General features: G+C 39.1%; 1 protein-coding gene across 1 annotated transcript in view; it reads left to right on the plus strand.

Annotated features, from left to right (window-relative positions):
* Positions 1-13,429, plus strand: part of LOC130167099 (ecto-ADP-ribosyltransferase 4-like) — a 33,452-nt gene extending 20,023 nt beyond the window's left edge. The window contains exon 2 of the mRNA XM_056373081.1: positions 12,689-13,429. Coding sequence (XP_056229056.1) covers positions 12,689-13,429 — 741 coding nt within the window. The remainder of the gene's footprint in view (positions 1-12,688) is intronic.
* The last annotated feature ends 400 nt before the right edge of the window (positions 13,430-13,829 follow it).

The following is a 13,829-nucleotide window of genomic DNA, read 5'->3' on the forward strand; positions in this document are numbered from 1 at the left end:
ACAACAGCAGTTTCTGTTTTGAGTTAACTTTTTCTGCTGTATGAGGAGAATGGCAGCAGTTCAGCAATACTTTCTTATTTTTTTCTGCTTGGAGAAATACATCAGTACATAAATATTCAATTTCCGGTGCCTGGTGGTCAACACTCATACATAGTTTTTTTTTCCCACATTGTAGAACTGAGTCGCTGCTTACTGCCCTTATGTGTCTGAATGAAGGATGAGCCCCTTTTCAGTAAAGGTTTTGTCAGCAGCTGAAACAATCTGGCATCAAAAAGACAAGTTAGTCTTTTTGTTTATATGTCTATATCTGTCATGGTTTGCTATGGCAGACACTTTTTGTTAGTTTTGTTTTGGACTTTTGCACTTCCTGTTTTATTTTGTAATTGGTTTCCATGTGTGTCAGTGTTTTTGCTTCCTGTCTTGGTCCTGTGTCTGTGGTGATTGTCTGCCCCGCCCTAATGTGTTTCACCTGTGTTCAATCACCCTTGCCTCCTTGTCTATATAGTCCTTGTGCTCCCCTTTGTCTGTGTCGGTTCGTCAGTTTTGTTCTGGGTTTGTTCATGTCACGTTCACGTTTGCTAATGAACCTGTCTGAACTGTTCTCCCAAGAGTTGGCTGCATTTGGGTCCAACTTACCCCTCAAACCCTGACAATATCTGTGCCTGTAATGTGGCACACTTTTGTAAGACCAATGTGTATTTGAGTGAAAAAGATAGAGAAGAGAAGAGAAGAGAAGAGAAGAGAAGAGAGATACTATGTGTAGAAAAAAGATGAAAAACAGTCAGTCATGCAGAAAAAGAAGCAGTAGAGAAAGTAGAGGAAGACAACCTGGATGACAGAGATGAGCGGTGACGTAAGGGGTTTTGCTGGAAGCCGAAGCCTAGGCACTGTACAGGATGTCAGTCAGCAAATTTTTACACACACTGGGACACGCTCCAAACCTACCATCCTGCTCTCTCAAGAAAGGACACCACAAACGTTACAGACCGTGTTCCAACACAGTAGTGATGTATGCTTCAGTTAATCTGTCTTTTGCAGGGATCCAACAGAAATTTTAGATTATTTTTAACACATATTATTTTTAACATAATTTGAAACTGGAGCATGTTCCACTCCTACATCCTTCACAAGAACAACATGGGGATACAACTCTGTCTGTCTTTTTTTTTTGTAACATTTTGGAATGAATTTCAAATCAAAAACCACATGATCCCAATGAATATAACTCAGGGCAGCTGAATAGATAGACTCCCCAGCCTGGAGGGGCACTGGGAAATGTTTTGAAAAATGCTGTACGTTTACCATTGCTCCATTAGAAACTGCATTTAAAGGGGTACTCTGGCAATTTAGTAGAGAGCTACCATAAAGTTGGGGGGTTTGTGAGACAGTCCAATGCAGGATACGGGCTGTGGAACAGACTTCAAACTGCACACAAAATAAATCCTCTGGACTCTTTAAATTAAACTGCAAGTCCCAGTGGGAGGCACTGTCGAGAAAAGTGTGCTGACTGTGGGACACATTTCAAATTAAAAACAAGTCAATACAGCCAGACAAAAAAACAGTTTACCTCTGGAAAGTAGAATTCCTTTCTCTCGGTGCTCCAGACACACCAGTTCTCAGCCTGCTGTGTTTCTCCACTGTGCTGCACTGCAAACTGCAGCTCTCAAAATCCAGAGGACTTACAACCCAGATTGAAACCAAACAACAACATGAACGTTTTATTGAGCCACAATGAGAACTGTCATAGTTCAAGTAAAGTCAGTGATATAGAATAGTCAGACAAATATCTAGTCAAGAAAGGGTCATCTTCACTTTAGCTGTTCAGTTAAAGGAACAGTGCACAGAAAAAGGAAAGATACATCACGGCCTGTTCACCTTCACTCTATCAAGCTATCAGTACAGTTTGCATACTGACATAACATAATTCTAATTAGCTTGTATACGACTCAGTGTCAACCTCCTCCAAACAAATAAATAACTAAATAAACAATTGTTTCTTTCACATAATTAAAGTGTTTTGAAGCCAAACAACTGCATTGTCAATCTAAACTTACAGTATTTACCTCATTATTTCCCACAATCATTATATCGTAAACTCTGCCATGAGTCACTACAGTATTAGCATAATGTGTTGCCTTCAAGTGGTTTTCAAAACATCCCAATTACAGTGCAGGTAGAGCGTGCTTCCACCACGTCAAATACACGTGAGACTTACAAATTTAACATACGTCATAGTGTTACATTCTCACTTTCTGCTTATTTACAGTGCATAATTAATTAAACTTCAATCAAATATCGCCTATAAAAGTTCTTTGTCATTTTGCCACTGCGGCACAAACAAGCTCTGCACCGTGTTTCCTAAAGCAGCAGAGGCTACAGCTCAGTACAGTGCAATGACTCAAGTGTTTAAGAAAAAGTTTCCACCCACTTTCCGCTAGTTTTTCTGCCACCACGCCGGCGACAGCCAGGGACAGAGGCATTTTGTTTTCAGGTTGTTCCTCCGTCTGTATGTCTGTATGTCCATCCGTCCGTCCATCCCATTCTTGTGAATGCGATATCTCAGTAACGCCTTGAGGGAATTTCTTTAAATTTGGCAAAAACATTCACTTGGACTCAAGAATGAACTGATAAGATTTTTCTGGGCGAAGGTCAAAGTTTATGGTCGCAGCGATCTCATGTTCTTGTGAATGCGATATATCAGGAAGGCCTAGAGCGAATTTCATTACATCTGACACAAACATTCACTTGGACTCAAGAATGAACTGATTAGAATTTGGTGATCAAGGGTCAAAGGTCATGGCCACTGTGACCTCACAAAACATGTTTTTGGCCATAACTCATGAATTCATACACTAATTATGACACGATTTAACTCAACTGTCTAATATAATAAATCAAGTGATGAAATTTTATATCCAGATGGTCAGCTTCACTGTAACATCATAATGTTCTGCAAAAACACTTCTGACCATTATTTAATGCTGTAACTCAGTAAGGGGAGATTGTGACCATATTTCTTGCAGCTTGGCTGGTTGGTGGAGGCCTAGCATGAGGCGGGAATCCTTGTTCTAGAGAAGGATTCACAATTGTTTCAAGGCGCATAACAAATTGTTCTCTATCACTATTGAGCGACTAATCATTTTCAATCCCTAGGTTATTCAGACCACTCACTCCACTTGTCCTGATGGTGAAATTAAGACTAACACCTCAGCACGAACCAAATCTCAAAAGTGACTTCTCCTAAATAAATCAGACAATCCTGGTAGCGCTTGATGTATAGAATAGGACAAGACTGTAGCTGTGTGTGGCGTATAAATTAACCAAATCCACCTCAGCTTGGACGTTTCTCTATTAAACAGGGACTGACTCCAGACTTAACCACAAACCACTGGCTTGGAGCCAAGAGGCTGTGAGAAGAATTTCTATTTATATAAATCAAAATGAGTTTTTTATACAGCACATCTGCTTAAAGCTCTTAATGAGATCTATCTATTAACAAACGCATATTGCTGTAGTCACAACCAAAATCTAATTTAGTAGTAAAAAACTTCAAAGATTTAAACAGACATCAATAAGAGGAACATAAATATTTTGGCTCTGCCGTTGTTGTACGTGGTCAGAATCTACTTCCTGCTGGCCACAAGCCTGTAACACACTGCCCTGGGAGGGTGATTATATGGTAGGACAGCTTCCAGTTTAATATAAGAAAGACCAAAGAGTATCACAGAGTTTACTGTATGCATACATGCAAACACATAAATGCAGATACAGTGTGATAACAGCATAAGTGCAGGTTTAAGTGAGCCAAGTACCTTTAATACCTCTATAATGTCATGCAAAACTTATACGCCAAAATAAAGAGAAAAAACTGACAAAACCAACTTATTTTTTGACTGAGCACAGCATATGAAAGATCTGAAGCTATAAACCCGCACGAAGAGTCAGGAAGTAATGTACTGTAAAAGGGCCACATGGATTTTCTAATGGTGATAATTTAGAACAAAGCCATCATTGCAAATATTCTCTGATTCACCACTTAGGATATCTAATAGTTTTGAAGTCCTTGACATAGGTACGACAGTGAGCGTTATGTGGATCATCTCAGTACCTGTTGATGCTGTACGTGGAGCAGACTCACATTATCAGGCAACTGGTTCTGAATTAAGAAAATCTGGTTCCAAGTAAAACCTGGGTGACTGTTCGGTTGAGATTCACATGATCCATTTCCTCCTTTCTTTGACCACCGACTCGGCGTAATCCCACAAACAATACACTGTCGGCATTTCATCTTATTTCCTTGAGTTGTCACTATTTTCTTTCATACACACATGCACACTTTATATCAGAGAGTGGCCAGGTTAAATCTGCTTCATGTTAAATAATGATGAATGGTTGGGTTTCTAAAGTTTTGATTATTTGTTGAGTATACTGTTCCTGTGGAAGTTCAGGCTATTTTACCTGTAAAGTGTCAGCCCTGGTGTAGAGTAAGATGTGTGGAAATGATGAATCTACACATATGACACACACAGTCACAAACATGACCATCAGATCAGTGATATTTTTCAGTCACTCTCACAACTCTCCTTTCATTTTCTTTGTGGTTTCCCTCCTGTCCCTTGCCTTACCTCTGTCTCCTCCTAAGGTTTGTTATTGTTTTTCCTGATGCCAGTTATAAAGATGAAATGTTTTTGTAAGATCACATTTTCAGGAACTACTTCGATTTTATTCAAAATAAATCCTTACCAAAACAGTCAAGCGCACTTTACACAGTATATATTCATAAATGTGTGAAGGTTTTAAAGAGGCACCAGGCAATTTGCAAGTTGATGACTCCTGAAATCCTGCGAGGTGATGTCAGTAAGCTCACAGTGGCATGCAAATATTTTATACCAACCTGATGATTTACTGAATACTAGACGGAAAGGAGAACCAAGGTTTTATGTATACTGAGCTATACCATGCTTTCTTTGGACATACACCATTTTAGGAGTCATGACTGTTAAGTTTCAATTTGTCACTTCCTGCTGGCTCAGAACATTTCCCCACAGAGTCTATACCCAGCAGAGGAATTTAATTTGGGTAAATAGGGCAAATCTACTGTGTCTGCATTAGAGGGGATAGGATGCTGTTGTCTGCTGAATCTCATCGTTTAAATTATAAAATGGGGGCAGTTTTACACAAAACCCTTGACTGTTGGCATATTTAACCATACCTCATGTCGTATTTCATTTTTCAGTGAAAAGCTTTTTTATTTAGGAGCTACACATTGCATGCTTTTTCAAAAACCATTTGTTTTGAAAGTGATTGTTACCATGTCTCATCTATTTGTTTTGTCTGTCAATCCTCATCTGTGTTTTCTCCACCTGACTGTATCATGTCCTTATGTCCTTTTTCATCAGTTACAAAAAGCCTGTACTCCTCACTTTCTAACTGCTGTTCTATCAGTCTGTCCACTACTAAACTCCACTATTTGGAAAAGTAAACACAAGCACACACACACACACACTAATGTGCAAAGTGTTTCATTATTATTTCAGGAAACTTCTGTGTGACTCTTGACTCCCGACCACTGTTACCTTCATAGCAGTTCATTTGAAGTACAGCAGGAAGGGAGAGTGATAGCATGTCACCGGGGACTACTGCCGCTGCTCCTGACACTGTATGCTACCTGATAGTAAAGTAGAGAGAGTATAAGAGAAGGACAAAAAGAGAGAGGGGAAGGAGTCAAAAAGCAGAGAAGAAAAGGGGAGGGAAAGAAGAGAGAGCGTTAATGTAAGGCAAACATCCCAATCACTCAGCACCAGTGCCATATGGTATATTATAAGGAATATTATTAGGAATATTAGATCTAACAATACTACCTGTTGTTTTGGGTTTTTTTTTACCAATCAGGCGCACAATTATTCATCTTTTAATGCAGGCTAGCGCTAGCTCGTCATTGCACAGTTATATCCATGATAGTGACGACGAGCATTCATTGTTTGGGGTTAATTCAATTATTTCTCAAGGTCGCTAAATAACATGAGTCACATTCAAATAGAGTTTAGGAAAGTGTGGGTGGCATTAGAAAAAATGAGACAAGCGATTGCACTGATGAACAGAAAAAAAGAGAAAAATGCAGGGAGAAGGAACAGTCTGTCCTCACCTGCTGCAGCATCTGTGCCCTTTCAAAGCTACGTTTCTTAGTATTATGCACACACACACACACACACACACACACACACACACAATTTTCACACACGTTTTTTAAACTGTATGTAAAAGAAATTCATACAATACAGACACACGCACACACGCACACACACACACGCAAACACAAAGACATAAATATATATAGATATACAATGGCATACTGCCATGTATGATAAATGTCTGTTTCTGCAGCCTGTGTGACCCACTTGAAGAGGATCCCTTGCACTGTGTCTACTGACACTAACTCACTGAAACATATTACCTGCGCACCTCCTTTCCCTCCTCTTTCATTGCCTCACAATTCTCTCTCCCTCTATTCTACATGCAAAGGCTTTTTCTGATTATAAAGTGAAACACCTCCTTCCACTTTGTGTTTTTCAGTTTTCTTCCCTCCCTCATCAATTCTCCATATATCAACCACTTATATGTATCTTTTTAATTTTTATAAATGATAGAAAATAATGATTTATATATTTATCATTCAGCCCCTCATCCTCATGTCTATTATTGCATTACTATGTTATCTATGAGGAAATCACTGAAAATGTCATGTATTTATAGCTAGTAGCTCGTCACAATGCACTGCAACTTCTAGACAGAAATATTTTTATACAGAAAAACATTTTAAAAAAGTCAATATATCTGTAAACTGAATCATCTGGCCTTCTCACATCCACATACATGACTGTCTCTTTCTTTCTCCACTCTCTCTCTCTCTCGCTATCTAAAATATACTTAAAATATCCATCTTGATGCCTCGTCCAGCCATCCTCAGCATGTGGTAACTCACTGTCATCTCTTTTATACACACCCACTCCGCTCTGTAACGTGCTGGCTTGCTCTGACTAATTTTCATCCACCCAGCACTGCGTCCATCCACATTATGTCCATCCCTCCTCCTCAACCTTGGTTTACTGAAACTGAAGTCCTTCTCTAAATCACCTCAGCCCCCTCCATGACCCTCTCCATTCAATTACTTAAGTCTGTACACTTAGAGTTCAGTGTGTGTTCGGTCTTGACTTTGACTGCTGTTTTCTACAACATAATATATAATTTTTCCACCTGAGCTAACTCAATGACATGTCCTCTTCAGAGAAAGGAAATCCGACTGATGTTACGACTTTTACGGTACAATCTTTTCTAACTGGTTTCCAGCTCAGGATCCTAGGATTTACATCCACATAGAACAATTCCACACTTCCTGATTTTGTGCCAACATTCACCGTCATTGCAGGAGACAGGAGTTTGCATCCTGCTGAAGGTTTTTAATTAACAGTTGCCTATAAAGGCTATAAAGGCTGGTTATAAAACCAGGATCTTTCCATAAACTAATCAAGTAATTTAGATTTCATAACTTTAAAAACACATTATTCATAGTTTATTTTCCATAACCACAATTGCTTCCTATAAAGTCTTTACCTTTCACAGATTTTGGGGAAAGCGAGAACTGTAAAACGGTTGACATTGGACATAATCCAATTGAAATTGACTTTCCTGTGTGTCAGTAGGGTTTAGAATTGAAAATAAAGACACTATATACAGGTACTTTCTGTCCTCAGACTTTCTTTTTTCTATGAAATCTTGTCCTAATATCTTTCTTCCTCCCACTTTAGCTTCTATTTCATCCCTTACTAGCTGCACCCCTTCCTAATTTCTTGTATCATCCATCCTTTTATCTAACATCCTCTTTCTTTCTGCTCTATCCTTCCTTCCTTTGCTACCCTCCTACTTTTTTAATTAACCTAAAACTCAATTTATTTACTTTCCTATATCACTCCCTTTCTTTCTCCACACTTTTCTTGTCATTCCTCACACTCTCTCTAAATCTTTACTAGTCCTCCTCCCTCCTTGCTTCCCTCTTCATTTTTACTCATTCACTCACATTCTCACATTTGAATTTGTCTTTCTCCTCCCCTGTTCTCTCCATCTCTCTCCTGCTCCTTTCCCCTTTCCTAACAACTCTTTCTCTTACTCTCTCTTACTGCTAGAGCTGGCTCATTTATACAGTATACACCCTACGTTTTGACTCTCCATTCCCTTCGTCCTCATACATAATAACTCTTCCCTCTGTATTTTTTTTAGCTGCGTTCATTTCCTTTTCCTCAGCTGGGAATGTTTGAGTGATTCACGGAACACTACACCCACACACATGTACATGCACTCTTACCTTGCTGTGTGTGCTTTGTACAGCCCTCATTCTCCACTGGGTCTATTCTTATTCTACCTCTCCCTCTTTGCTGTAGTACTGTGTTCCTCTCTTGCTCTCCAAGGTATGCCACAGCTAAACCAAATATCTGCTCTCAACCATTGCCTCCGATGCTCTCTCGAGCTCCACATTCCCTGTTTGCTTGCACTCTTACTTCACTCTGTGCTCCTGTCTTCTCACAGTCTCCATACCTGGCTCTCCCCGACTTTCTCTCATCTATCTACTCGGCTTGCAGTGTAACAGGAGACTCACACCTATTCCCTATCTCTTCCATCTCAGTTTATTTTTTATGCTCTCTTCCTGAAAAACCAACCCCTACCATACTCTTACCTTCCCCCCTTCTTTGCCTTGTATTGGCATCTTGTGTCTCCTCACCCTCCTTTTGTTTGCGCAACAATCCATTAGTTCCTTCCTGCTCTCCTGTCCCTCCAACATGCCCCCACCCCTCCCAAATTCATATACACACACACACACACACACACAAAGAGAGAGAGAGATAGAGAGACAGACGCACCGTACTGAGAAGAGCTCAGGCAGCAACTGGGGTCAAATAGTTGGACAATGCTACCATCTGCTGGAAACAAGCTTTTTCACAGAGGATATTTTGACACATTTTGTCACACAGGTGTAAATCATAAAACAAATAAAGACTTAATCACATTTAGCTGCTTCAGTGTTAGGGTCCTGATATTGTGCATGCTGGCTTACTGTCACACTGATGTTTTACTGTAAGACCTGTACTTTTCCTACTATGATGACTCAAAATGTCTTCTCCGATAAAGGGCCGTCAGACTGGAGAGGCAAAAAATGGTTTAAGACCCTTTGAAATGGCAGTTTATGCAAATTAATCTACCCACACGACTGAGTGTATTGTCCTCTGTAAGAATTTCAGTGGCTACATAATGAAATGAGAATAGTACAGAAATAGCAGGTTAGCGACCAAAATGAAATATTGCATTTGGCTTTTTTATAACAGTGTGTGGTGGATGGTCAACCAAAGTTTCTGAAACATTCACACCGGTGTCTGCGGTGGATGTATAAAGTTGTGTGAGTGATTTCTCATTGTGTCTAGCTCAGGTCCCCAAAGTGAGAAAGTAGTAGTACAATGGGCTTATCTGTTTGTTTGTTTTTTTTGTAACAGCTGCCTCCTTTAAAGCCAATGATAGACAGACTGATTGAACTAAAGCAGTCAAGCTACAAGCTGTGAAAGATGCTGAACTACTATGTTGAGCTGTAGGGAGTCAGAGCGTTCACTTCATTAATTATCTGTGGGTATGTCACCGCGAGCAACACGTTACACATTACACACCCCCGTTTGATCCACTGTTAATATAAAGATTAATAAACATTAAACATTAATCATTGCAGTTTTAGCATGATTACAGCAGATGATATCTTACATTTCTAGCATATACAGACATGGCCTGAGGTTACAGAAACTCTGTGGGCCTAGTGTACCATGTGTGTTTACTAACAACTCCTGGCAGTTCTGTTTAATTCCTTTACTTTGTGCATTCATACAAAGAGAACACAGTCATATGAAAATGCCTAAGTTAGTACATCCCTGTGGCCTAGTGGTCGAAGGGACACACCATGTAATCACTACGTCTGCTGTTCAAGTTTGACTGGGTACCTTTGTTGCATGTCATCCCCCTCTCCCCCCCCCCCACTTTTCCTATATGTCTTTACTGTCAACTATTGAATAAAGATTAACCAAAGGAAGCTGCATTTATTTGCACATCTGATATACTGTAGCAGTTTAGTTGTCAATGCTTCCCCTGTTGGGCCAAAGAAACATAAATGCATTGGCAGTGAACAGTTTTCAGATACAAGGTCTCTGTGTTAAATTGATTTTGAAATGAAAAAAATCACATACTACCACAATGCACAAGCACATTTTCAATACTGTGTGCGAACACACAAAGGATTTCCTGTTTGTGGCCTCTAACAGCCTTTCAATGACAAAGACGATTTATGACAGCTTCGGTGACTTTACACTGTGTTTCATTAACACACAAATCGGCTCAACAATTGCTGTAATATACATTTTTATTGAATCTTTCAATATGCTATGTAACTCAGCCTATGGCATTGAGCTATTATTGCATTAATGAGTTGTAATTTGTGCATAACATGTTCTTGAATACACCAACATGATTTTCAAAATATTAAGTGGTTGAGCTCAAAACTGCCAATGAAATAAAATAAGAGTATGAAAATCAAGTGGAAAAAATCATGACTCATTCCTCCTCTATGTTGGCAGCACTGTTTTGCACATCTGTATGAAAGTCCTGTGCGTCAGTTCTTCTTCACACGTACTAATTATTTCATGATAGAATTTGTCCTCAGCTTTCAGGTTGTTCAACAGCTTTCACTATATTGTCATTAGGCCCAGACCAGACACACACCCTTGACCCAGTGTACTGAGTGAAAGTTTTAATCATCATCAGACCAGAAAACCTTCTCTCCACCATGCTGTAGTTGAGGGAACAGTCGGGAAAAGTTTGCTGACTCCCATGGCCTCTGTGATCCAGGTTTCATTTATGTAAGATGTTAGCTTTACAACCTTCTTTTTAGTCAAGGTGGGTGATGAATACAGCCCTGAAAGCTCAATGCAGAGGTGAACAATATCAAAGAAATGTCCATAAATGTCTCTTCTCTGTAAAGTACGTATGAAGTAAAATCACACATGTATGTACTGTTAGCCTATATATGTAAAAAATTATATATGAAACCTGTTAGAAATTGGAACAATATCATATATTGACATATATGTCTAGCTAATAGAAACATGTATTTTAGTATGTCTGTTTTTATTATAAGTTTATATCATACACATGTTACATAAATATATATCCATCCCAAAGTCTGTTCATTATATATGTAAATATAAAAGATATTCATGTATGGCTAAAGTTAATGAGAAATTGTTAAAATCATATACAAAAACGTAGAATTTTAATAAAGATAGATAGATAGAGAGGCAATAAAAAAAAGCCATGGGGTGGTAGTGATGAGAACTGCAGCAAGGATGAGATCTCACTCTCAGCTGGCGCTACTGTCAGCATGTCCACTCCAGGTAGGATGCAGGATACCTGCAGACGCAGCCACTTCACAAACTTTATTTAGTGAATACAAACAAGATCATGATTTTGTAAATAGTAGGCCTATAGGCTAATAGCTATAAGCAGTAAGCAACAATTACCCCCATTGTTGATAAAGAATAAGGAATTGTAATACAGCCTAATAAATCTCAACAGGGCTGTCGGCTGCTGTGCAGTCCAGCCACATCGGTCTCTGAGAACTTGCAATGTCATGTCCAGGTAGAGCAATTGTAAAATGCAAACACCAACATACAAGAGTAAACAGCAACAGCGGCTTGTGGCATGAGAGTGTGCACTGTCTCCAGATGCATGGTATGTGCCATAGGTATGGGCATGTGCGCAAGGTGCATCGGGCGGTGCCAGGTCAATTAAATGTTTTTATTATTTCAGTGTTGATCATTTTTATTCTGCAATGTGTTCAAATACATATCTATAGTGTTGTATTTCAGCACTGTAGAAGACCATACAGTACATATATACATGTATATATATACATATTTCAATTGCTGCAGGGGGCTCCACGGGGGGCCTAAGCACCCGCATAGTTCACTTATGCCTTGGCCTTGCTCTTTACTGTTGCTTTGGCATTTAAGGCTGAAGTTCTGCATCCTAATGCAGATACTGGTTAAGTATCTTGATCTTTCTAAACATAAAGATTTCCTAGGTTGTGATGTTTTTTTTTCTTTGCCAGTTGCACTTCTATTTCAGCCTCAGCCTTTTGCTTGCTTTGAAAACATAAAAGTATCCTCAAAGACTTACTTGCTTGGACAGTGACAGACACCGCTAAATGACATTAAAATCAACATGGATTACAGGCTGTCTGTTTGCTTCTGACTAAATTGTGTACTGTGTAAAGATGGTTCATAAACTGTAAATGGAGCATCAGGTTATAAGACATTGGTTAGCGAGTCCACTTGAGAAGACGTGACATTTATCTTGTAAAAGTAAACCTCATTTCCTTATAGCAAATAGCCAGGTATATTATCCACAGGCTAATGAGCCCTGAGTTTTATGTCTGACACTGTTGAATATGGGACTTTTCTCTTGTAATTAGGGCCTTTAATACTGTGGTTTTTGTATTTAACTTCAATAAATGATTTAAATACTTTGTCCACCACTCCACAATGGTACAAACTACATTTAGTTCATGACCTTTCTTCTCATCTTCTTCTTCCTTCACCTCTAGATCAGCATCATCCCTTTACGACATGCCAAGCAGCCCATCCAATTGAACATGGTTGAAGATGCTGTTGATGACATGTACTTCGATTGCAATGCAAGGATGGCAGACATGGTCAACAAGAAATACTTTAGAAAAGAAAATAAGGGAAAATTTGGAGATGTCTGGAAAAAGGCAAAGACATGTGCAAAGAATAGATTTACAGAAAAAGATAAAGAAGATAAGGCCTTAACCATTAATCACATACAGGCAATCTGTGTTTACACAGGTAATGATGCAGGGAAAGATAAAAATTTTTATCAGGAGTTCAATGATGCAGTCCGGACAAAAAGAAAAAAATATTGTACCTCCTTTCCATTCCACTCCTTACATTTCTGGCTGACATCCGCTATACAGATCCTCAATAAGAATAAAAACTGTAGCACCACTTACCGCAGAACCAATGTCGTGTTTACCGGCAAGGTCAACCAGATAGTTCGGTTTGGTACTTTTGCATCCTCCTCTCTCAGCTCAAACATGACACAGTTTGGTAACAAAACCTGTTTTAAAATTACGACCTGCTTTGGTGCTTTCTTGAAGAAATATCCACGCCTTAAAGATATAGAGCAGGAAGTGCTCATCCCCCCTTATGAGATGTTCAAAATAACTGAGACAATATCTGTAGAAAATGTGTCTGACTGTGAGCGTGTGTATATCTTAGAGAGTGCAGGAGTGCAGAGCAATCTAGACTGTTTTGCTTTTAAATGAAAGACCAGTTGTTCTTCTTCAGCTGGTGGAGCCAAGTGAGTATTTAGTCTTGTTCTGCTAACTTGTGCACATAATCCAAGCCAAGCTCATTATAGTATATCTATGCATTCTCCTCAACTCTTAAATTTATGCTGGATGGGTTCTTTGACTATCGCAGGCTTAAGGTTCCATGCTTCAACAACATGAGCAGACTTTCTGAATGGAATTTGTGTTTTGAAATGTTCATAATAAAACCAATAAATTTGCCAAAGAGCAAAATTTGTTTTGTTTTCCTTGGTGAATGGCAGAGAAGACATCCACCTTTTCGTTGGGTGGTTAACATGTAATATTTCCTCCTGTAGTTGATTTTTGATTTTTTTTAATCAGAATTGATGGGAACATTTTACAGTATTACAGCACA

Source organism: Seriola aureovittata, chromosome 3 (genome assembly GCF_021018895.1).
Source record: "Seriola aureovittata isolate HTS-2021-v1 ecotype China chromosome 3, ASM2101889v1, whole genome shotgun sequence".
Taxonomy (NCBI): domain Eukaryota; kingdom Metazoa; phylum Chordata; class Actinopteri; order Carangiformes; family Carangidae; genus Seriola; species Seriola aureovittata.